The sequence below is a fragment of the Coenobita brevimanus genome, chromosome 91, assembly GCF_032717465.1.
Source record: "Coenobita brevimanus isolate Jiangsu-jjx chromosome 91, ASM3271746v2, whole genome shotgun sequence".
Lineage (NCBI taxonomy): Eukaryota > Metazoa > Arthropoda > Malacostraca > Decapoda > Coenobitidae > Coenobita > Coenobita brevimanus.
In genome coordinates, this window is record NC_137044.1 from 8,682,677 (window position 1) to 8,709,601 (window position 26,925).

The 26,925-nt window shown below is 41.0% G+C and overlaps 1 protein-coding gene across 4 annotated transcripts in view; it reads left to right on the forward strand.

Annotated features, from left to right (window-relative positions):
* Nucleotides 1–26,925, forward strand: part of mgl (low-density lipoprotein receptor-related protein megalin) — a 729,243-nt gene that overhangs the window by 515,202 nt on the left and 187,116 nt on the right. For all 4 annotated transcript variants that reach the window (XM_080281751.1, XM_080281752.1, XM_080281753.1 and 1 more), the window contains exons 2-8: nt 9,884–10,006; nt 13,223–13,354; nt 16,053–16,283; nt 17,484–17,723; nt 20,125–20,241; nt 20,642–20,823; nt 22,352–22,468. In XM_080281751.1, the coding sequence (XP_080137877.1) occupies nt 9,884–10,006; nt 13,223–13,354; nt 16,053–16,283; nt 17,484–17,723; nt 20,125–20,241; nt 20,642–20,823; nt 22,352–22,468 (1,142 nt within the window). The remainder of the gene's footprint in view (nt 1–9,883; nt 10,007–13,222; nt 13,355–16,052; nt 16,284–17,483; nt 17,724–20,124; nt 20,242–20,641; nt 20,824–22,351; nt 22,469–26,925) is intronic.

Here is a 26,925-nt window from a genome sequence, read left to right on the forward strand (position 1 = left end):
TTTACTGGGTGATAAATACGTTGGTTGTGTGTGTGTGTGTGTGTGTGTGTGTGTGTGTGTGTGTGTGTGTGTGTGTGTGTGTGTGTGTGTGTCTACATAGCTAAATAAAATCGTATGGAAATAGCAAGAATACACTAAAAAAAAAACACACACACCGAAGTGAAGGGGTTAATATCAACATACTTTGCATCTGTAACATATAAGAGGATACTTAAGTGCCCAGTGCAGAATAAACAGGTAAGGAAGAGGTGTTAGGAAGTCTTCAAATATGACCCTACAACAAACCCGCTGAACTGGAGTGATAGGTGATGCATGGAGGGGAGAGGCTCTGTCATGGCGAGAAAAAGTATTATTATTCGTGTTCAGAAATTATTTAATGAGTGTGACGGTCTTGAGTTTCAAGTATGGTCAAGGGAACGAATATTCTTAGTTTCGTGTTCAGAAAAATATTGCTGCTAGTGGCGTCACCAAGCTGAGTTTCCAGTATGGTCTAAAATAGTACTGTTACCTTTGTGTTTAGGAAATATTTATTAGTTGTGACACCGCATGCTCAATTTCTAGCACGGTAAAAAAAATATTAATACTTTCGTGTTCAGAAAATATGTACTAGATGTGATGCTGGGTTTCTGGTACAATGAAGAAAAATAGTATTCTTTGTTCGTGCTTAGAAAATATTTAGTTGATGGGACGTTGGCATCTCAGGTTTCTAGTGTGATCATGAAATATTTATATATATAACGTTGCTATGTTGCAAACATTTACCGGATATAACGTTGCTATGTTGAGTTTCTAGTACGGTCATTAAAACAAAGCCTGTAGTCCCATCGATTAAGGAAGCTCCGTAACACATTTTTTCTGAGCAATTTATTTTGTTTATTACGCCTCACTGTTTCTTCGGTGTTACATGAATCCCTCCCGTACTGCCATACTCTGCAAAAATAACGTAGAAAAGGATATTAACCACCCATATCCAAAAATAAATCCCTAGGGAAGAGGTGTTAGGGTCCTTCCTTATCCAGGGAAAATACAAGCCTAAGTGTTCTTACCTTTGTGTTTACAGCCAACCCCTTCATAATGATTGCGTGCTTTCTCTTTATACATTTCAGTCCAGTGACGTATTTTCTCTTGCTACCGTACCACGAGACAACTTTCCAGCTTAGAAGTGATTGTCTAAGTGGATGGTACATATATAGCTTTCAGCAACATCTTTTACTACAGTTTGCCTCTCCTAAACTGAAACTGTCTTTAAGTAGTAATTATATGGAGAAAAATACTTCTTCAGGGTGAGCTGCTTCATTCTAGCTATTATCAGACGATTTTATTAAGCTTTGAGAGGTTTGTCAAACTGGAAGTGTTGGATTTGTGTGTGTGTGTGTGTGTGTGTGTGTGTGTGTGTGTGTGTGTGTGTGTGTGAGAGAGAGAGAGAGAGAGAGAGAGAGAGAGAGAGATACTCTTCTCGAATATTATCCGGAAAAGTGGATTGGATCACTACCTGCTCGTGTTGACATCCCGCGACATAACGCCACAGATTTCACTCACACCCACCTACCGACCTACCCACCCACCCACCCACACACACAAACTGATAATAACGTTTCTTTGGTTGCAGCTAGGAAATTCGAAGGCTTGAATGATAAGTGATCGCAGTGGCAGATCCAGGGATGGGGGGGTTCCGGGATTCCACCTCCTCCCCTACTTTTCACAGCACATATTTGTTACTAGGGCTGTGTGCTTGTGTTAATCTCATTCTGTGGCATAGCACTGAAGATGGACAGATGGTAAATTTAGGCTAGGTTAAAATGAAGAGAGTAGTGGGGTGAGTGTAGACCTTGAGATGGTGTGAGAGTTGTCAAGGTGTGGAGATGCCTGAGGGTCATAGTGTAGCCTACGCTCGCTGCGGGGCCTGGGTCACTGCCCTCTGCACACCCCACTCCACCCTTCTACCATTCTTCCCCCCCCTCCCCCGCCCCTCCACCTCCTCCCCAGAAAGTTTCCCCACCCACACACCTCCACTCTCACCAGTCACCGCTCCCCCTAGCACTCACCATCACCAACACCATACGTAGCCGTCACCCACGTATGAATATAGATAGTTGCCCTCATTTACGGCAAGGGAAGTAAAGAATAATGACAGGTAATTGAGGAGGATGGCTATTCCGTTAATTTTAGTGCATTTCATAGGAGCCACTTACACTTGGAGCGCAGTTAATGCAGTTAATGTTTCTTTCTCTTCCAGACGGTGTGAATCTAAATTCCATAAACACACACACACACACACACACACACACACACACACACACACACACACACACACACACACACACACACACACACACACACACACACACACACACACACACAATTATATATGTAGATATATATGTATTAGATAGATAGATAGATAGATAGGTAGATAGATAGATAAATATGGATATATAGATATCGTGTATATATACAGTATATATATTTGCTATTTTAACGAGCCATATCTGCATAAGGATACGGTAGGTTTGTTAGTCATGAAACATGTTGCCTTCACATTTTTTGAATTGTGCATTTTGGTGAGGCACTTACACTAAAAGAAAACATTTTGCACATGCTTTTTGACGTGTAGTTACTATAAGTACATTTCCTTGCAACGCTGTGGAGGCGTTTTCGATGCATGATTAGTATTTATATAATAAATGTTATTGATATATTATGCACTGGTGTAGTGATTCTCTTTTCCCTAATGTTAGTATTTTTTGCTTTCAGGTGAGAGCGGCGTGATGGAGGTGGAGGTGGTGTGTTCAGTGAGTTACATCGGGCTAGCAGTCAGGTTCACAACATTAACCCAACTAAGAACTGGTTTACTCTTACGGTTCTTTGGCCTGTATTCTTTTATAGCGCAAGGGGAAAGACAATCACCCTGTCTCTGTCATTACTCACTATACTTTCTAAAGACCTCTTTAATCCATCCATAGGCGTTTTACAGATGTTCGTCAGAAATTGAAGGCCTGCCTTTCCCGTCCAAAATAAAGAATTAACCCCTTCAGTCCTATGACGTATTTTATCCATATCACGGCCAGTCAATATGACAATGTTAAGGAGAGATTAATGGAACAAAAGGGATTAAGTGAAGCTTTGATACGCTGTCCGGGAACTCTTCATAAGCCTTATAAAACCGTCTCGGAACAGCAAAAACAAAAATAGAAAATACATCTATAGATCGATGGACTGATGTTTTACGATATATTTATAAGCCAGACCCAGGGTCGTATTCAAAGTGGTTTTGGAGGTTTCGTAACATGTTTCTTAGCGATTTATTTTTCAGATTAAACATTATCCTCTAAATATGTTACTGATGTAAACCATATCGATACTGAACTTGTATAAATGACATACCTATGATTGTTAAAGTGTACTATGCAAATTAAGTGGTTTTGGAAGAGGTGCAGCAAAGCTTTCTATGACCCTTTGATTTACACACAAGATTTCACATACGAGCCTTTGATTTACACACAAGATATCACATAAGTTCCGTGGTTTAGTAGATGATTTACAAAAGATTTCACATACCGCCCTTAGTTACACGGAAGAGTTCACGTACTTACGCAACTGATTCCACATACTTACACAACACATTTCAAATACTTACACAGATGAGTTCACATACGTACTCAGGAAACTGCACATGCTTACACAACAGATTTTACATACACAAAAGATCTCACATACTTACATAAAAGATATCACGGCTGATAGTTACACAAGGAATTTCACCAAGTCTTCCCTTAGTCACGTGTCTGCTGCTGGTTCCTTACTCACGTGGGTCTGGCGGTCACGTGGCCACACACTTCATTTACGTAAAGCGGTGACGTCACGAGGCCACGGGGCGGAGCTTGGAAACGAGCCTGGGGAAGTGTAGTTTTTTTTTTTTTTTTTCTTTTTTACCTGGTCGCTTTCACGAGTTGATAACGAGGTCATGCTTGAAATTTAATGGATCTCTAAGTGCGATGTAACAGTGAGCCTCCTTGGTTATTATGCACATCGACCCTTCAGCCTGACAACACTTGGCCATCAACTGAACTGAAAGGGGATAGAGGCATAAGTCGGATGGGAGCAAACTTGCAGTAGGAGACTTGGGTGTGTGTGTGTGTGTGTGTGTGTGTGTGTGTGTGTGTGTGTGTGTGTGTGTGTGTGTGTGTGTGTGTGTGTGTGTGTGTTTAGGTATCGCATAAATACACTCTGTGACTCACCAGCAGAATATTATCGTTTGGCATAGAATACTGCAGTTGTTAGGCCCATGAGAAGGTTAATGGTACTAGTAAGGAGAGAGAGAGAGAGAGAGAGAGAGAGAGAACAAATATCCGATGCTTGCAAAGATAGAATAACATGGCAAACGTGAACACAAGAGATTAAATTAATGATAAATGACATAATGGTAAAAGATGGAGCATGGGATGGCGCGCAAGAAAATGAAACGCCTGGGAATAAGATCATAGCCTATTTTCAGCTGTTTTCATTTACTATGCTCGTTTTACTTTTACTTGGCCATCACTTCATTTTGAATGTTGAGTTCTATCAATATATTAACTCCAGAATATGATGCTCGTTGCGAAAAGTGCTGTTGAAAGGATGTAGAGCCATAGCACTGCCTTTTACTATTTCTGGCCTACTTGAAATATGCTGCAAAAGGACGAAAAGATGAGCCAAGTTAAGGTACCCGGTAAAATAAATATGAGTGGTATTGTATAAAGATCTTGAATTTGGCTGTCTTTTATCTTGTTTTTATTTTTTCTTGGTGGGAACAATCTTGCAAACTTCTAGCCTTTGGTTCCTTCTTCCTTGCATTAAGGAAAAACAAAACACATAATGGGTTGGATGCGGAGCTTAGGCAATCGTAAAAAAAAAAAGAAAAAAAAAAAGAAAAAGAAAGAAAACAGAGTGCCTGGGAATATCGCAAGAAGCTCTTAACTGCGGTCTATTTTCTGCATTCTCATTTCCGTTCAGCTTTCACAGAACTAAATTACCTAAAGCGAGACCGTCGTGAATGTTGACGGAGTTTAAATTAAGAAAGGCATGGAAAAAAACCAAGTGCATGGGAATTTTTCGAAGGATGCTTGTAATTATGGAGTCTGGTTTCAGCATTCATATTTCCGGTCAGCTTTCTCTCTGAACGAATGAAGTGAAGTTATTGGTGATGGAATGATCACGTGGGGAACTAGATCCAGACGGACAGAAGAAACTGGTCTACTGTTATCTGTCTGTCCATTGGTCTGTCTGTTTATCTACCTTTCTGAATGCGTTTGTCTGTCCGTTTATCAGTCTGACTGTCCATCTATCTGTCTAACTATTTTTCTGTCTCTTTGGAACTCGCTTCCCCAGAGTGGTTTCCTCCAAACTTCAACCTGTCGCTGTTCAAGTCCAACTGTTACAGATTTTTTTTTTTTTTTTTTTTTTTTTTTTTTTTGAATGGAGGACCCCTGTAGTCTGGTGTATGGACTATTTTTTATTCATTTGTTTTTCGCACCTCTATTCTGTTATTTGAAAAAAAAAAAATGTCTACCTCGTCTGACGCTTCATCTTATGAGGGTTGAACTGGACAAAAGGATCTCCAGTTATTTCGATCCATACCCAGTATCAACCCCTCCTCCCACAACACACCACATACTCTCCACCCTATTTTTCCACCAAGTTCTCGAGCTCAGTCTCCACCTACCAGCCACCCCACTTCATTTACGTAGCTCGCACCTTACATACTGCAACAACTTCGTTCTTGGTCTTCTGCGTCTACCAACAGCCTTCATCTTCCATACGTACTCAATTACCTTATCTCTTCACTCGCATCTTTGTCCTCCTCTTCCTCCTTCCACCCACCTCACCCTCATACACACTCTTAGTCAGTCTCCCATTCTCCATTAACTCTTTCATGGTCGAATTACCTCAATATGTTTGATTTTATATATCCCACATCACATATCTCCACACACGTTGAGTGCCTAATAACTATGCAGGATACCGCATTCTTTCAATCTGCACAGCTGTCGTTTCCCTTCAGATTTTACGCGTTATGCGGCCACACTTACGAAACGAATTTACGTAAAGTGAAGAATGAGGTCAGGGAGGAAAGGTGTGTGGAGGGCAGGGTCGCGTAGTACACTCTCTACGCTTACTTTTTTCTTCTTCTCACATGTAGACGATTCTGTGCAACTGAGGAATAACTTCTAATAGTACTAAGGTTATTCAAGGCAATATCTAACCCCTCCAGTGCGAACAAAAAAAATCACCCTTAATCTTAATGAAATCGTCAGAAAGCAGAAAGAGAAAACTGAAAAACAATGATCTCTAACAGTGAATGGATTAAATAAGGCAAAATCCCACCTCGTCAATGCAAAATAAATCCCTCCTTAGCTGAATGAAATCGTCCGGCCAGAGTGAAAAACGTCATTGAAGTGAGGGGATTAACACTCTATTCTTGCAACCAAGAGACGATTTTACTCAGGGGAGAATTTTCGAACTGGAGGGGTTTCAAACAGCCTTCATTGACCTCTTTAAATAAGAGAAGCTTTCATGTCTTCTTTATTTCTTTATATAGATGAAAATAATCACATGGAGACAGTAAGAATGCAGCTATAAACAACGTCATAACACTGAAGTAGTTGAGAGAGAGAGAGAGAGAGAGAACAAATATCCGATGCTGGCAAAGATAGAATAACAAGGCAAATGTGAACACAAGAGATTAAATTAATGATAAATGACATAATGGTAAAAGATGGAGCATGGGATGGCGCGCAAGAAAATGAAACGCCTGGGAATAAGATCATAGCCTATTTTCAGCTGTTTTCATTTACTATACTCGTTTCACTTTTACTTGGCCATCACTTCATTTTGAATGTTGAGTTCTATCAATATATTAACTCCAGAATATGATGCTCGTTGCGAAAAGTGCTGTTGAAAGGATGTAGAGCCATAGCACTGCCTTTTTCTATTTCTGGCCTACTTGAAATATGCTGCAAAAGGACGAAAAGATGAGCCAAGTTAAGGTACCCGGTAAAATAAATATGAGTAGTATTATATAAAGATCTTGAATTTGGCTGTCTTTTATCTTGTTTTTATTTTTTCTTGGTGGGAACAATCTTGCAAACTTCTAGCCTTTGGTTCCTTCTTCCTTGCATTAAGGAAAAACAAAACACATAATGGGTTGGATGCGGAGCTTAGGCAATCGTAAAAAAAAAAAGAAAAAAAAAAAGAAAGAAAACGGAGTGCCTGGGAATATTGCAAGAAGCTCTTAACTGCGGTCTATATTCTGCTTTCTCATTTCCGTTCAGCTTTCACAAAACTAAAATACCTAAAGCGAGACACGTTATACTTGTTGACGGAGTTTGAATTAAGAAACACATGGAAGAAAACGGAGTGAATGGGAATTTTTCGAAGGATGCTTGTAATTATGGAGTCTGTTTTCAGCATTCATATTTCCGGTCAGCTTTCTCTCTGAACGAATGAAGTGAAGTTATTGGTGATGGAATGATCACGTGGGGAACTGGATCCAGACGGACAGAAGAAACTGGTCTACTGTTATCAGTCTGTCCATTGGTCTGTCTGTTTATCTACCTTTGAATGCGTTTGTCTGTCCGTTTATCAGTCTGACTGTCCATCTATCTATCTAACTATATTTTCTGTCTCTTTGGAACTCGCTTCCCCAGAGTGGTTTCCCCCAACCTTCAACCTGTCGCTGTTCAAGTCCAACTGTTAGTTTTTTTTTTTTTTTTTTTTTTTTTTTTAATGGAGGACCCCTGTAGTCTGGTGTATGGATTATTTTTTATTCATTTGTTTTTCGCACCTCTATTCTGTTATTTGAAAAAAAAAAAAAGTCTACCTCGTCTGACGCTTCATCTTATGAGGGTTGAACTGGACAAAAGGACCTCCAGTTATTTCGATCCATACCCAGTATCAACCCCTCCTCCCACAACACACCACATACTCTCCACCCTATTTTTCCACCAAGTTCTCGAGCTCGGTCTCCACCTACCAGCCACCCCACTTCATTTACGTATCTCGCACCTTACATACTGCAACAACTTCGTTCTTGGTCTTCTGCGTCTACCAAGAGCCTTCATCTTCCATACGTACTCAGTTACCTAATCACTCGCATCTTTATCCTCCTCTTCCTCCTTCCACCCACCTCACCCTCATACACACTCTTAGTCAGTCTCCCATTCTCCATTAACTCTTTCATGGTCGAATTACCTCAGTATGTTTGATTTTATATATCCCACATCACATATCTCCACACACGTTGAGTGCCTAATAACTATGCAGGATACCGCATTCTTTCAATCTGCACAGCTGTCGTTTCCCTTCAGATTTTATGCGTTATGCGGCCACACTTACGAAACGAATTTACGTAAAGTGAAGAATGAGGTCAGGGAGGAAAGGTGTGTGGAGGGCAGGGTCGCGTAGTACACTCTCTACGCTTACGTTTTTCTTCTTCTCACATGTAGACGATTCTGTGCAACTGAGGAATAACTTCTAATAGTACTAAGGTTATTCAAGGCATTATCTAACCCCTCCAGTGCGAACAAAAAAATCACCCTTAATCTTAATGAAATCGTCAGAAAGCAGAAAGAGAAAACTGAAAAACAATGATCTCTAACAGTGAATGGATTAAATAAGGCAAAATCCCACCTCGTCAATGCAAAATAAATCCCTCATTAGCTGAATGAAATCATCCGGCCAGAGTGAAAAACGTCATTAAGTGAGGGGATTAACACCCTATTCTTGCAACCAACAGACGATTTTGCTCAGGGGAGAATTTTCGAACTGGAGGGGTTTCAAACAGCCTTCATTGACCCCTTTTAATAAGAGAGGCTTTCATGTCTTCTTTATTTCTTTATTTAGATGAAAATAATCACGTGGAGACAGTAAGAATGCAGATATAAACAACGTCATAACACTGAAGTACTTGAGAGAGAGAGAGAGAGAGAGAGAGAGATGCTGCACACGGGAAGGGTATAATTGGTCAAACCATCCTGGTACAGTTACACAACCTCACACACACACACACACACACACACACACACACACACACACACACACACACACACACACACACACACACACACACACACACACACACACACACACACTTCTTCATACTTACATACCTTTCTGTATCATACACAACCATTATACTTACACAAACCCTCATCATACTTACACAACCCCTATCTTACTTACACAACCCTCCCTATCACACTTACACAGCACTCCCTATCACACTACTCCCGATTGTGAAGTGTGTAGTAGCTTTGCAAGTGAAGAGGAAATTAATTAAACAATACAGACTCAAGTTCAAGAAAATTTTTAAGTTAGAGACAATTGGGAACATCAGTGGCGGCCATTTTCTTCCCTCCTTATAACCGGTTTTACTTCCTATGTTGGTGGCGGTGGTTTGGTTCTCGCTCCAGGTTCTTTGTCGCTTTTACGAGAGAGAGAGAGAGAGAGAGAGAGAGAGAGAGAGAGAGAGAGAGATGGGATGGTAGAAAATGTAAATGAAGAGGGGGGATATAGGAGAAGAGAAGAGAGGGACATTGGTAGAGTCGACAGTGGTGATGAAGTGTGAATAATGATGGTGGTAGTGTGGATGATGATGATGCCAGTGTGGCAGGCGATAGCGGTAGTTGGCTCATAATGGTGGTACTGTGAATAATAGCGATCGTTGTATTAGTGTGTATAATAATCTGGTTGACATAGTATCAAATTATTATCTAGTACGTAAACTTGGGTTGATATTTCCATAGAGTTTATCCCCTTTACAACGATGACATGGTTTTGTGTGTGTGTGTGTGTGTGCCACATTACGAAAGTATGCAACTCACACTCTTTTATTATTATTTTACAGACGGGGGGAGAACATGTACAACTTCAGAATTCCGTTGTGATAATGGTCGATGCATCCCAAGGAGATGGGTGTGCGACTTCCAAAAGGACTGTGAAAATGGCGAGGATGAAGAAAACAATTGCCGTAAGTAGATTACCGCTTTCCCGACTCATTATTCAAGCCACAGAACCCTGACTCCACCTCACAGGCATGATACACATCCACACTTATGCACTTCACACCACATACCAGCTAGAGTAAGTCTGATGACATTCACTTCACCAGAAAAGAACAGGGGTGCCAGAGCCTTGTCATACATTCCTTTATACAAAATTCTTCCAACCAGTTCAAACCACTAGCAGTCCGCAAGCCACAACACACTCCATACCACGCTTTGACACACACACACACACACACACACACACACCGCTCGCTGGTGCAGTGGTAACGTTCTCGCTTGCCAACTGGTGGACGGGAGTTCGCGCCTCGCTCAGGTTGCGAAAAGTTTCACTGACGAAGTGGGTGGTTACTGTCCCCCTTGAGCAAGGGGACGGGTGTGTGCGTGTGTGAAGGTCACAGCCTTGCCCTTAGATCGGACTATATGAGCTCTCAGCTCCCGTCCGGGAGGGTAAAAGCTGACGATCACGACCATCAAGTGATCCTGACCGACCCGGTGAATTACACATTCTCTCTCTCTCTCTCTCTCTTACCGAATATCTTTCCATTTTCTTATTGGCCTATCACACCTTCTCCCGCTTTCAGACTCAGTCAGATATACCCATTTCACCACTCTGTTCACAACCATTCTCTCCACATGACTATAACATATAAATACACTTTCTTTGATTCTGGTGTCCACAGACTTCCTTATTCCTCATTTTTCATGAATCACATAATTCCGTATCATATTAATTTTTTGCATTCCAGACACATTTCTTGAGAGCCCCATTGTCACCACTCCTACCCTTGACTTGTATTTTTCATGCCTCCAGCATCACACCCATACGTTAAAGTAGGCACAAAAACTCCTGCATGCAAGCTTCTTGCAGCTGCCATACTCATACCTCTGTTTCTTGTCAAGGCCTTCATAGCACCAGCCACATTCTTTTCCTGTGTCACTCTGCTTTAACACGTTCCACTTCATTTGCACATTCATCTCTTTTCTGTCCCTTAAACTTTCTGAGCAATTCAAGTCTCTCCATTCACCAGAGCATCGCACTGAGAGTCAATTTCTCTAAGTCAGAATTTGACATGTACGAGTATTACTTTTCATAATTAATAACAATCACTTTCAAAGTAATGTATACCTTCTTAGTTCTTTCTTCAGAAACAGAAAAAATTTGGGGAAAGATTGTCTCGGTCTGGCCAGAGACTGTGACAAGCATTTAGCGGTCCAATGGGGCTGCAAAATGCTTGCCCCCAAAACACGCGCTGACACCAAACTTGATATGGATCTGCTCTGACATACCAGGCATGCCCATGCAAAATTTCAGCTCATTCCACCCAGTGGTATGACCTGTAGAGGGTTCCCAGTGTCTAGCAAAAAATCAGGAACAAAAATGCATGTGGCCAGCTGACTGCATGCCATAATAATTTACACCATAATGGAAGTACAGTAAATGCAGTGTTTGTGATAAGTGGGTGCATAAGAGATGTAGTGGTATTAGAGGTAGATTGTGAGATAATGCTGATTTCATGTGGGCGGTGTGTCAGGGAGAACTTGTGGACATTGTCAGGCGTGAAAGGATTGATCTTGCAGGTGAGTCTTATGAGTGTCTGGAAGAGTTTTGTTATTTGGGAGACATGTTATGTGCAGGAAGTGGGGCTGGAGCTAGCTCTGTGGCTAGAATGAGGAGTGGTTCGAAGAAGTTCAGGGAGCTATTGCCTCTTCTGACATTGAGAGGGCTCTCCCTCCATGCAAAGTGACCTTGTATGCTGCATGTGTAAGAGGTGTAATGCTGTATGGTAATGAGACCTAGGCAGTAAAGGAAGAGGATATTTGCAGGCCCAAGCATACAGAAATGATAGTGATTAGGTGGATGTGCAGTGCATCCTTGAGTGTGACGCGTGGAAGGGGGGCTAGGTTTACAATGGAAGAGTTGAGTGGTAAGATGGGACTGGAGTGTATTGGTGTTGTGATGAGGAGAGGTAGAATGAGATGGTTTGGGCATGTGGAAAGGATGGGGGATGATAATTGGATGCAGAAAGTGAGAAGTGTATTGTTAGAAGTAGGGTAGCAAGAGTTAGACCGAAAAAAAGACCTGGAACAAGGTCATTGAGTGTGACCTCAGGGATAAGGGACTGAGTAGAGAAGCTGCCAGAGATCGAGCAGCATGGAGAGCCGCCGTTAGAGGACCAAGGCTGATGCATGCAAGCATGTTGAAGCCTTTAAAAATTAAATGAAAGAATGAAGCAAAACGATCATTGTCAGCTCATCATTCCACGTCTTTTGATATATGGTATGAGGGGGTCATTTGTGGACAGACACACACACAGACAGCACATATTTGCATAGTATTATTAATTCACTAACTGAGTACCCTGCCATAGAGTAACAAATTCTTGAATTATTTGTGAACATCATTTATTACTAATGTAAATATTATAGAGGGCTTGCAAAGGTCAGAAGATGAGATTGTAGCCCAGTGGAGGACAAAATGAAAATCAGTACTTTATCTGTACATATATACTAGAAAATGTGAGTACTGTACGTCTAAGTACTTGGGTAGTGTGATGAGTAAGGATGGAAGTTTGGAGGGTGAAGTGCTTGAAAGGGTACAGCAGGGAAGAAAGGTTGCTGGTTCCTTGAAAGCAGTGATAAGAAGCAGGGAAGTGAGCATGGAAGTGAAAAAGTTACTACATGACAGTATTGTGATACCAACTCTAACATATGGAAGTGAAGCTTGGACGTTGTTGGAAGGACACAAGTCAAGAGTGAGAGCAGTGGAATGAGTTATTTAAGAGGAGCCTGTGGAGTCACATGGATAGACAGGCTGACAAATGAGGATATAAAGGAGCATTGTGGTGTGGATGTGGATGTGATAGGAAACGTTAGGAGGAATACACTGAGGTGGTTTGGCCATGTGGAGAGGATGGAGGGTGAAAGACTGACGAAGAGAATGTATGTGAGTGAGGTGGAGGGGGGAAGAGGGAGCGGGAGGCCGAGGATGAGATGGAGGGATGGGGTGGAGAGGTATATGAGAGAGGGGTGTGTGAGTTGGGAGTGGGGTAGTGAAATGGTGGGGGACAGGGCAACGTGGAGGTGATTTGTTTGTGGCCACCCCGAACGGGATTGAGGCGTCTGGCAATAGATAGATAGATAGATATATGCTGTTAATGTGTTATTCCATTTTTTTTCAGCTCCACCTGAGTGTGAAAGTGAAGAATTTGCATGTGGGGAGTACAAATGGAACCACACATACTGCATCCCCACCCACCAGCGTTGTGACAAAGTAAATGACTGCACGGACAACTCGGATGAGGATGGATGCAGTAAGTTATTTTGTCTGGTTTCTCTGACAGGGGAAATGTAACTGTGAGGACAACTGATATTTTAACTGCTGAGATTGTGACTCCCAGAGTTCTTAGGCTTTCATCATTTTTTGTATGCGACTCTGTTAATGAATACAGTAATAATGAGGATAAGGATCTCCAGTCCAGTATTTTTTTTTTTTTTATCCTAGAGACTGGAAATTCTGCCTATAGCCTAATTGCAAACGGCTGAAAACCTTTATCATACAGTTGCAGCCAATGGATCTATTAGAGCATTATGAAATACTCAAAACTCAGTGGGATCATGCTAGTCAAGCCTGCAGAATTCAAGCACGTTGGAATGACTGCAATTTTGCTTAAAGGGAGTATTGGCTGCAACTGTACAAACCGAAGTTCAGACCAAAACCCTATATAACGTCATTAGTCTTTATTGTAATTAAAAGTTTAAAGTCAACAGTATAGTCAAATGGATGCCTGGTGGTATACTGGTTTAAGGATGAGGCCCATAAGGGCATCCATCTGTGGGATGTTTGGGTTCATTGCTCACATGATGCTACTCTGGGGTTAGCAAGGCAGGTCACCCATACCTTGAATGTTGGAACCATCTAGTCAAACCATGGGTGTTTACCATCCATTTGGTTTACACCTTGAGGCTTCAGTATGAGATGAAAGCCATGGAAGGCATTTCAAGTGGATGCTGGTGGTATGCACATTCATTTGCTAGCATACGTTTACATTTTGTTGGTTTATACCGTTGATATATACAGTCTCTGACACACATGAACGGCCATCTTATATTTAGCCAGCTTGATGTAGAGATAATTCTGGCAATCATTCTGCCATTGAAGAAAAGATCCAATCTGGTAGTGAACTTATAGATGCAAATACAGACATTAATAAATGTAAATGACTATTTTTTTTTTTTTTTTTTGGGGGGGGGAGTTGACATTGTATGACTGAACTGAGGGGTCTTCTGTATGGCTTTTCAGTTGCAAACATTTCACTTAAGTCCTAGTAATCAAGAAGGGGGAGGGATTCTCCAGTTCCTAACTTTGTCTCTTATTTCATGTCATGTATGTTAAAATGATCAAGCCTAACTAAGCCTAACCTAATTTTAATGGACTCTGGATGTAATAGAAGTTGAAGCTAAGAGTTACATATAGGACAGAAGTCATAGAGAATAATTCCCCCTTCCCCCAAAATTGGTTAAGATTCTGTAGTGTCAGAATTACATTTTACTGTTTGCGCCAGCTTATGGGCCAAAACTGAATGCCATAATACTGCACTTACTTTATATTACTGCATTGAGTACAGCTAATGCACAAGAATATTGATTTCCAACATCTAGGCAACAGTACAGTGTTAGGATTGGGTAGTAACTACATAACCAATAAGTGGACCCTTGGTGGCTTAACAGATTAAGGTGCTCCAATCTGAGGGCTTATTGGTCACCTTATGCCACTCAGGGGTTAGGAACTGGGAACTCTTGTCATTGATGTCAAGAGTGAACAGTCTTGCCCCAAGCTCCTTTATGTCCTTGATGGGGCCATAAAAGAGGAATCAATATAACAGATTGCCATAAATCCTTATGACATGTAAAAGATGTGTTCCAAAATATCACAGCTTTATTTGCAGCTGGTACTTTATATTGGGGGAACTACAAAATCTACTTTATACACAGCAGTGAAACTTAAATAGGCAATCTTATAGTTATATGCTGTGGACGTCATCATCATCATTATCATCATCATCATCATCATCGTCATCGTCATCATCATCTTCATCATCATCATCATCATCATCATCATCATCATCATCATCATCATCATCATCATCATCAGTCATTAATCATCATCATCATCATCATCATCATCATCATCATCAGTCATCAATCATCATCATTATCATCATCATCATCATCATTATTATTATCATCATTATCATTATCATTATCAGTCATCAGTCATCATTCATCATCATCATCATCATCATTATCATCATCATCATCACCATCATCATCATCATCATCATCATCATCATTCAGACCTCCTTTCCCACCCTAGGGCAAGGTGAGGAGTAGCATTGTCCAGACAGCAAAAATGAATGTCAAAACAGGCTTCTTGTAAAGATGACTCATTTTATATTGAAGCAGCAGCAGCAGCAGCATTAGCAGCAGTAGTAGTAGTAGGAGTGGTAGTAGCAGTAGTAGGTGTAGTAGTAGCAGGTGTAGTAGTAGTAGTTGTAGTTGTACAGTATTAGAAGATCAACCCTGGTCTGCCTGATCAAGGAGACCCATCAACAGCATTCAAGCAGTCGCTCCCGCAGGGCTGACCCGTGCAGTGAACCGATGTTCTTTTGGGTTGAACAGTGCCTTGCTGTGGCAAGGTTAGGGAAGTGTGTGAAGATTTGATTCCTGGATGGACACTGCATTTGCATCTCTCCACCCAGTTAACAGAGTCACCGTAGTTGGCTCCACATCGCCCTGTTATTTGGTTATATGGTTATCAGCCAGTGTTGTCAATGGTTTTCCTGGATGGCCATTAAGCTTGTCACTCAGTGAATGGTCATCTAAGGAAGAAGTAGACAGCACTACATCAAGTGAGAGAACCATGGTTTCGCCACCTGTCACTGTTGTATATTGTAACTCTATACCTAATGGATTACAGAATGGTATTTGATAATGTGCATGCATTTGCAGACTACCGTACCTGCCTGGAGGATGACCACAAATGCGGTTCAGGCCTCTGTGTCCCTCCCACCACCAAGTGCGATGGCTACTTTGACTGCCGGGACAAGTCAGATGAGGCTGGCTGCAACATGACCTCATGTGCCAAAGATAAATTCCGATGTAATGATAAGTGCATTGAGAAGAGTCAAAAGTGTGACCACAGAAGTGACTGTGAAGACAACTCTGATGAAAAAGACTGTGGTAAGTATGGAATGGAAAACTTAATTTGATCCATTTTAATTATAAATGCATTTAGAAGATTTTAAAACTATGACATACAGAAGTAAAGTGCCCGTGAGGACAACTGTGATGGAAAAGATTGTTTTATGAATAGAATGGAAGGTGTCCAGTGGTAGATGGAAGAGCTGTGATTTTTATGTTTTTTTTGGTATTGCATAATATTTCAGAATACCACAAGGAAAACTAGATAAAGCTGTCCACTGTAAAGGTCAGAATGTGGGGATCAGAGGCTTTTGAAGTGAATTGTAAGTTAGCCCCTGTGAAAAGACTCTTTCTAGATATTTTACATCAATTGTCCATACCAAGAATCTGACTGTGTCAGAATTTAGTACAAGCCTTTAACCTCCAAAGCAGGAGTCATTACAGTACTAGGAACTTACAGAAATAGGTGGGAGTTTTAAAATTTTGAAATATGCCCCCATTTTTCCCTTTTGCGTACATACTTTGACCAAATCATTGGGGGTGGGGGGTTCTCATCATGCTTTGATTGCTCTGATTCCTGCAACATTGTCTTTGATAGTATTCCTGCCTCATATGTAAACCAGAATATGTATGAAATTATTAAAAGGAAGAAGCAGTGCATTTTTTCAGTGCTAGTTTGACATTATGAAAGAGGATTTGTAGTTTTGGCCTTCTAATAAGCCTGTGTGAAATGGCCATGTAATTGTTTATTTGTTTAAAAAGTATGAATGTCATCAGTGCTTAAAAAAAAAAAAAAAAAGTGAAGAGATCCCAAGTAATATCCAGTATAAGTATTTGACCAGTCTTTTTCCTAATGATACATAGGAATGGCAAGGGGTAATACTGTACTGATTGTGACTAAACAAACAGGGACTGATGCTGTATTGCTTCTTACACTGAACTACAGTACATAGGGAATTATTGGATAAATTTATACCATATGCAGTAATCCTTTCAGCTGAATGTTCATTGTTTTGACTGGAGCACTGATAAGTTTTGCTTAATGTTTAACATCATGCAGTGTGTTGCGGGCATATTTCACAGAATGATTGTTCTTATGTATTTCAAAAAAATATCATAGTTTTTCATTCTATAATGCAATTTTTAACTAGTTTTTCCGTTTTATCAACAGAAGCTATGACAGTGTGTACCTGTGAAGCCTAAAAATTGTGCAGTATTATTCTGACATAATTTTTTCAGATTTCCCTGCATGTCATGAGGACCAGTTCCGCTGTGCCAATGCACTATGCATCCCTCGCCGTTGGCATTGTGATGGACACAATGACTGTCCTGATGGCTCAGATGAACAGAACTGCACTGCCATTGCCTGCCCCGATTCTAAATTCCTCTGTGCCAAGGAACATCGATGCATTGAAAAGTTCAAACTCTGTGACAATAATAGGGATTGTGAAGATGGGTCTGATGAAAGAACAGCATGCTGTAAGTATTATTTACAGTACTGTATACAGTAAATATTTTTAACTAATGAAGAGAATTAAAGCAGAGTACCTGAAAATTCTGTACTACTGTATCAGCCAAACTTATTTCTGTATGAAGTGCTGAGTCAGTTACTTTTAACCATTCATTGAATTTTTTTTACTTGCCTTTTACTGCAGTTCTCTCAGTTTTTTGTACAAGTAACCATATACCTGTCATTGTCACCATTTTTATCAGATGTGAGAAAAATTATTAACTGTTGTTGAGTCACCCAGATACACTGACTTCAGATGACTACACTAGGTGACAAATGGATGGTTTCCCATAGCCTAGGGAGCCATTACTACATTTAGTGGTAACCATATAACCACACTATATTACATGGCAGCACAATCCATCCACACCAAGGAACATCAAAACAACACCCAGCACACGATACCATACACAAATAGTGTCATCTCTCCCCCCTCGCCCACCTCAGACCAGCTTCCAGAAGCATATCCACACTCAGATCACTTGCCGCTCCATTCAGTCACTTAAAGACAACACACAGCTGCATGCACGGCCTCCTGACATTCACCCTTCTGAATCCTATCTCCCTCGTGAGGACAGGGTCCTCCTGGCCAGGCTGAGATGTGGGCACCATCCAGCCCTCTTAAGCTACCAGAAGAGGCTGGATGACTCCGTCGCTGATGCCTGTCCAGGATGCAACACAGCACCCCATACTATTAAGCAGATTATGGAAGACTGCATTGCACACAATCACCTATGCCAATAACACAACATACACTCTTTGAGAGCTCTGTGGGAAAGCCCAGTCTCGGCTATGGCCTTCCTAAGGGACTCTGGGCTGTTCGGCCAGACTGCCTAGGGAACAACTACTACTACTACCATATAACCAGGAAATACCTGCCTACTGACCTGGCAGGTTAAGGTTCCCCAACTGGATATGGCCCATAAAAGTTTAAATACATGGTTTGGTTGGAATTTCATGCTCACATGTGATCACTTAAGGGAAGGCAACTGGCCATTCTTGCCAAAGATGTCTGTATTGAATAGCCTAACACAGAACGATGGGCCCTGTACATTCTTGATGGAGTCAATATAGGTGTAGTTCTGTGTAGTGCCTGTAGTAGTCAGCATAAGGCTGCATCGTAGCCATTTCTTTTATTGATTATTTTAAAGATTATTCTTTTTGACAGGTTTGCCATCAGGTTAGAAAAGCAGTACATACATAGTCCATGGTCTTTAAATATAACATAGCAGAACATTGCAATGTAACATAACAATTGTTAGAGGTATATAGGTACAGTTACAGTATCATCTTTATTGCTGTTCTTTTCTTTTATTAATTTGCAAGTTGCAGGGAATTTAAGTTTTAGCAGAAATTATAATTTTCATAATCATTCCCCATTTCACATTAAAAATAATGCCTGTGTCACCCAGCAACAGGAAAAATGCAGCACAAAAGTGGGAGTGCATCAGCAGTATGCTCACTGAAATAAATCACACATACAGTACAGTACAGTATTTTGCTGCTTATAAAGGCCTATGGAATTCTTGACTCCTCCTCATATGCCATTACAATTTTCCTCTGTAATACATATCATTAGTGGTAGGTGGGGGCACTCACTATCCACTCAATGTAGTTCTGCTTTCGGGTGACTGCCCATTCCTCTCCTCCTTCCTCGTCTGTCTTTATTTCCTTTGTTCTTTTCCCGTCTTTCTGCCTATGGGTGACTTTACACTTCCTCCTCTGTCTTTCTTACCTTCATTCTTTCCTCCTTTTTCTGCCTATGAGTGACTCTACACTGAGTCACAAGCCAAATGGTTTCCTGTACACTGGGAAACCATTTAATATGCTGGGTGGTAACCATATAACCAAATTATGGTGCCTTGCACAATTAAGGTGCTCCAATTGAATTAAGCCTGTGCAGGTTTCTATCCAAAGGGTAGTTGGGATTTATTGCTTTTGTAATGTCACTCTGGGATGAGTGAAGCAGGTCACTCTCATCTTTAATGTCAAGACCAACTTGCCTAGCCCCAGGCTCCTATGGTTCTCATGGGGCCACCCAGAATTAGATGATGGTTGGATGGATGGAATACATATCGTAACAGTGTGTGCTTGGTTGATATTGATATTTCAGAGGGAATGGGCAGCAGTTGTAGAAAAAGTGTGTAGACAAAGGCTGGAATTGGCAGAATGAAGTATGGATGAAGATGCATAAAAAGGGTTGTACTCCTGGTTCAGCTGAACGGTCGTTGGAATGACTTTACTCGACAGATGTTCCAAGAGTGACTTGACATGCTTGGTTATGTTGATTATGATGATGATGATGAATTTTTTGCAATGGGCCTTTCATGCAGCGAATAGCAGCTAACACTTGATGGTTCTCTTAAACAGCTGCAGAGTTGTGTCCCAGCCTTGGATGTGAGTATGCCTGCCGTGCCTCTCTTGTAGGGGGAGAATGTTACTGTCCTCCAGGGAAACAGGTTTCAAACGACACACGTACATGTATTGGTAAGTTATTAGTATAGTGCATTGTACTAGTGCTTTATCATCACTTTTTTATTATTGTATGAATTGTGTATACTGAGGGCAAAAAAATTTCAATTTGCAAAGCTCAACAGAGTCATTATTTTTTCTCAGGCTGTAAATATTAACATCTATTTTTTTTAATGCTGAAGCAGCTCTACATTAGGCGGTACCAGTACACTAAAGAACACTAAAGACAGCAATCAGATGTTAATCCTTCTATTAGTCTCAAAATAGTACTACTAAATTTCCAGAAATTAAGACATAAACAGGCATGCTCTGCATTCACTTTCTGATAATATGCACTCAGCCATTAATATGAAAAGAATCATGGAAATTTGTAATGTAAGATTTTAATTCCTAATTTGTCTTCTATGCTAACTAGACAAAGATGAATGCCAGGAATGGGGCCACTGTGACCAGCATTGTCTCAACACTGATGGGTCTTTTAAGTGCATGTGTACAGTGGGGTTCGTGTTGCTGGATGACACACGTTGTTCTGCTATCACTCCTACTGAGAAGCATAAAATGATGCTGTACTTCACACACCACGACAGAGTGCTCAGGGTAAGTAAATTTTTCCTGCACTGTGTATAGATTGGGTTTAGTGTTTTAAGTAGTAAGTATCTTCTGTAAAGATATATGATTTTTTAAATTCGGTTATATAAAGATTCCTTTAGTCTTCTGATTTACTGTATATCACCAAAATAGATACCTGTAGTTTTGGCTTAAGACATTGCGTTAACCCATCTGATGCTGGAGGTTTACCATACTTCAATAAAATTATGTTGCATAATCAAGAATAAGGTCTTTAAATGAAGATGTAGCTCTCATTAAGATTAACCAGGGATTGAAGGACGTATAAATTGTTGTGTTTGTAGTATGTAAAATGAATGTGAAAATTTTGTAGAAGGGAAACTAAAAATTGATGGGTCCTGTGAAGTGTTAAAGAATGTATAGTAGGATGACGTGTCATCCACATTTATTGTCACTCTTTGCATATTCAATATCATAGTTATATTAGTTTAACATGTTGTCTGTAGTGCTCTATTTTACATTTCATACCAATATGCCACTGTGGATACTAGAGGACAGAAAATGTATGGTAGCTATTACCGGGGTCTGTATGTGCCAGCGTTGCCAAAGGCAATGCAGAAAGCTTTTTTTTGCCTCAAGTGTAATGTACATGCATGGTGAACATCAGGGCCTGTGTTCAACTGGCGGCCAGTACAGTGATTAATTTATTAAGTATTGTACAGTCATTACATTGGTGGCAGTGGTGAGATGTGAGGTGAAACTTGGTTGGTAATATAATTCAGATGAGAAGGATTCTCAGTTTGAGCTGGCAGTGTCCTTGCCATTGCACATCCCAGTGATGCGCTGCAGGTTCTGTCACCCAGCATCCCCGTTTTGGGCCTCCAGTGCTACTCTACTGTGTGTGTGTGTGTGTGTGTGTGTGTGTGTGTGTGTGTGTGTGTGTGTGTGTGTGTGTGTGTGTGTGTGTGTGTGTGTGTGTGTGTGTGTGTGTGCATGCATATGTGCATGTGTGTGCATGCATGCATGGGTGCACTTGAAACTTACCAAATTAATCACTAGGGGAAGAACAGAGTATGTAACTGGGATTATGTAAGTCTATATTGCCAGAGGCAGTGTGGGGATCCTCTCTTTGGCTCAACTGTAATGTGCACACATAGTGAGTACAGAGACTCATGTTCAGATCCTAGCAAGTACAGTGATTAATTTAATAGGGTTCATATGGCCATTACAGGTTAGTAATTATTTTTAACACAGCTGCCTGTTGTGGTATTGCAGTGTACAGTATGTAAAATATTTTTACATTTTGAAGACCTCCTAAATATGAATTCTTACAAGTTCATGACAACTCTGATACATTGTTTCAAATAATGCCAGATTATTTTATTTAGATGAAAGTGAATCATATGAGCCTGAGGAATATATTACTGTCGCCATTAACCCACTCATGATTGGAGCAGCTATAATATTGCATTGTATTCCAGCTAACACCAAACATTTCTCTTCAGATAAGAGTGAGTCATCAGAAACTGAGAATGCTGATTTTTTTTTTTTTTTCCAGATGCCAGATACACCAGGCAAGGAACCAGAGCTTGTGATAAATGCCACCTCAGCTTCAGGCTTGGATTTTCACTACAAAAAGGATCTCCTGTACTGGTCTGACACTGAAACAAGAAAGGTGAGCTATCTGAGTATAGATTATGTTGCCAATAATTTCCTTGAGTAGTTATGAACTGTAAAAAAGGCAGAAAAAGTGTGCAGATGGAGAGAACACTTCAAAAAACTGTTTAACAAAGAGAATGAAAGTAATGCAAGTATAAGTGGCTGCAGAATGGCTGGGAGAAGGAGGACAGTGAGAAGGGAGGAAGAAATCAGTAGGATGGAAGTAGTGGATGCAATGAAGAAAGTCAAATGGGGAAAGCCCCAGGAATTGATGGAGTGTGTGATGAAATCCTGAAGCATGGGAGAGAGATAGTAGTAGAATGGATATGGAAGATGTGCAGACTGGTCTGGGAGGAAGGTAGAGTCCTGGAGGACTGGAAGTCAAGTATAATCGTTCCCCCGTACCAAGGAAAAGGGGAAGAAGAAGTGTGTGGTAATTACAGGGGCATTTGTCTTCTTAGTGTAATAGGCAAAGTATATGGTAGATACTTATTGACAGTGTTAGGGAAATAACAGAGGAATTAGTTGGAGAAGAACAGGGAGGTTTTAGGAAGGGAGGAGGTTGTGTAGATCAGATATTCATCCTTAGGTTTTTAGTGGAAAAGTTTCTAGAGAAGGGAAAGAACTTGTATGCAGCCTTCATGGGTTTGGAGAAAGCATATGACAGAGTGGATAGACAAGGCATGTGAAAAAGATTAAGAATATAATTATGGAATAAGTGGGAAATTGTTGAATGCTGTGAAGAGTATGTATAAGGGTGCTAAGGCTGCGGTGTGTGTACATAATGAACTGAGTGAATTTTTCTGTCTGAATGTTGGACTGAAACATGGCTGAGTCATGTCTCCATGGTTGTTCAGTCTTTATCTGGATGAGGTTATAAAAGAGGTACAAGGTAGAGCAGTTGATTTTGGAGTGGCCCTAACGAGAAAGGGCAGCGTATGGAAACTTCCTGTATTGTTGTTTGCAGATGATACCGTTTTGTTAAGTAAAATTGAAGGGGAACTGCAAGGCTTTTTGAATGAGTTTGGTAGAGAGTGTAAGAAATGAATCTAAAGGTGAACGTAGGGATGAATAAAGTTATGGTCTTCGAGAGAAATGAAGTCATTGAATATGCATTCAGGTTGGATGATGAGGAAATGGAAATTGTGAGTGCATTAAAGTACTGTACTTGGGTAGTGTGATGAATAAGGATGGAGGTTTGGAGGATGAAGTGCTTGAAAGGGTACAGCAAGGAAGAAAGGTTGCTGGTTCCATGAAAGAAGCGATAAGAAATAGGGAAATGAGCATGGAAGTAAAAAAGTCGCTGCATGATAGTACTGTACTGTGAAACCAATCCTAACATATGTGAATCTTGTACCTTGTTGGAAGGACACAAGTCAAGAATGAGACCAGTGGAAATGAGTTATCTGAGAGAAACATGTGCAGTTACATGGAGAGACTCTGACAAATGAGGAAGTGAAGGAGCCTTATGTTGTGGATGTGATAAAAAGTGTTAGGAGAAGCACATTGAGGTGGTTTGGCCATGTGGAGAGGATGGAGAGTGAGAGACTAACAAGGAGAGTGTATGTGAGTGAGGTGGAGGGAGGGAAAGGGAGAGTGCAGGTGAGGATGAGATGGACGAATGGAGTGGAGAGGTATATGAAAGAGGGGTGTGTGAGCTGGGAGGAGAGCAGTGAAATGATGGGGGACAGGGCAATATGGAGGTGATTTGTTTGTGGCCACCGCTTAAGGGATTGAGGTGTCTGGCAATAGATAGAAGTACATCCCCCTAGTACACGCCTATCTGGGCAGCAGAGGACGTTGCGTACTAGGAATTCGCGTACTGTGAATACATAAACTTATGGGAAAAGTTACACATAGGCGGCATCCCCCTTCATGGGCAACCCTTGAGATGCCTTTCAGACCTAAGTATTGTACTATACAGGGAAACTATCTAAGACATATTACCTAAGATAAAGTAAACCAACAAGATTATGGCTTTACTAGGTAAATCAACAAGGATATGGCTTAACTAAACCAACGAGAATATGGCTGCTCACCTTCACCCGTTTTTGCTTCTTGTGGGGGGCAATGTTGCGTACTCGAGGTAACCCTGGATTTGGGCCACTCTTTGCTGCCCGTCTCGCTTACAACGAATTCAATTCGCGTACTAATAAAAAATACACTAAAATAAAAATAAAAATAGGTCCTCGTGTACAAGGGGGATCACATACTCGGAACTCACGTACTGTGGGGATGTACTGTACAGTAGATAGTTATGAATTTCTGATACTTCAAAAATTAATATGGTTGTCATTATAATACAGTTAATAAGAAAGAGTGAATAAGATATGCATCAAATAACTGTCTGTAGTTTATTATAAGAAAGTGGTAGTGGCTTATTAAAGCTCTTTTAGAAAACTGTTCTGACAGTGCTTATTGAATAAGTTTTAATTGGCATACTCTTAAAAATTAAGCAGCATAAAGCATATCCCCCTATCATACTTTACTAAATTGCGACTTTATGAGACTGAGCACATGCCACAATTTGAAAATTCTGCAAGTTAGAAATAACTACTGGTAATCTTACAGGGAAAATTACTTATGGGTCTGTCATCTCGTAAAGTTGTCCCCCCTCATCCCCAAACCTACATTAAACTGGTCACCAGTGAACGCTAACAACCTGGAAAAGAAAGTAGTAAAGCATATTTAATGGAAATGAACAATATTTTAAGAACCTTACCTGACTCTGACTGACGACAATGCATGATTGGATGGGGAGGGGGGAGGGTTCCGAGACTTGAGGCAGACTATAGCCTCTCAGCACTAGGTGAGTGTGCTGCCACCTGTGTGCTGTTTCCTCCTCATCAACCTCCCTCAGGAACCCCTCAAAGTCCAGTGTGAAGACAATGGATGTGGCGCCATTGTCGCCCTTGGCTACCTCCATGTCGCTGTAAGAATCGTCGATTCATTGATAAAGAATACCTATGAGATTAATTCTTTACCAATCAGATGCAGCCTTTCTTTATTTTCTATTGAAATGAGTCTTCACAAGTTACTTGTTCTTATTCCTGAATTACCACAGTTTCTGGGCATTTTTTAAAACTTTGCCCTGAAAGCTGTAAATGAGGATTTAAAAAACATGATACACTGACACATCCATTCAGAGCGGTGGTTGGTAAACAACGCAGCCCGTTGGAGAAATGGTCGGTAAACATTGCCACAGGTGACCTGCCCCCTTCCGTAAATACTCCAAAATATTTATATTTTGTTTTTTTCCACTCACTTCTTGCATCACAGTTCAACAGTTAACCATCTGTGTTGCATATGTACCATAATTATTTAACTTGAGATTGTGCTTTCGTTATAATATAGGTGGAATCGCCATGCCCATTTGGTAAAGAATTACTTTGCTGAGTCTGTAATGGTGGGCAACTTTGACTTTCCTTATTACATCTAACTTTTGGGCCTAAGTTAATGTTGGCTGCTTCTTCTTCCCCTTTCTTGAAGAAGTTGAAGGCTTAGGAAAGTTATGTTTGGCCGTGGTAACACTGGGCAGATAGAGGAAGCATGGGGGGGAAAATAAAAATCCTCTCACCACACTGGAACCACATGCTAATGAGGGGGAGGAGACAGTGCACTGAGTCGGACACTGGGGCTTCAAGTGCGTGTCCTTAATGCTTGGCATGGGAGGGAAGGGCAGTGATTGGCTTATAGTAAGCACAGTACTATGCCTAAATATGATTGGTTTAGTAATTACTATGTTTTGTGTCTGCCTTTTCCTCTCCTCCATTCTTCTTTCCCTCCATCCTCCTCTCCCTTTCCTTTCTTCTTTCCTCATCCTTCTGCCTGAGGGTGACTTTACACTCCCATTTGTCATTCTTTCCTTCATTCTTTCCTCCTCCTCCTGCCTGTGGGTGACTCTACACCGAGCGACAAGCCAAATGGTTTCCTGTACACCAGGAAACCATTTACTATACTGGGTGGTAACCATATAACCAAACTTTGGCGCCTGGTGGTTTAGTGGGTAATTATTGCGTTCCAATTGGATTGAACCGGTGAAGGTTTATATCCAAGGGGTGGTTGGGGTGTATTGCTCACGTAATGCCACTCAGGGATGAATGAGGCTGGTCACTCTCTTCTTAAATGTTGGGACCAACTTGCCTAGCCCTGGGGTCTTACGCTTCTCATGGGGCGACAGTGGATTGGATGATGGATGGATGGATACTGCAGTTGGCTTATGCCTGGCAAGACATGTGAGCTTGAGGTAACGGTGGTGCGTATTACACGAGGCATTGGAAAAGCATCACTTTTGAGGCCACATTCATGAATTTCACTTAATTTCTACACTTAACTGATATTGCAAACTGTGGCATGATTTTGCCGCATATTACAATTCCGCTTTTTAGGGTCGCGCAATTTAGGAGATTCCATTGTAGTTCTCTGATGCACACAGGGAGGTCAGGGTTGGGTCTGTGTGTTGTGTACTGTTGT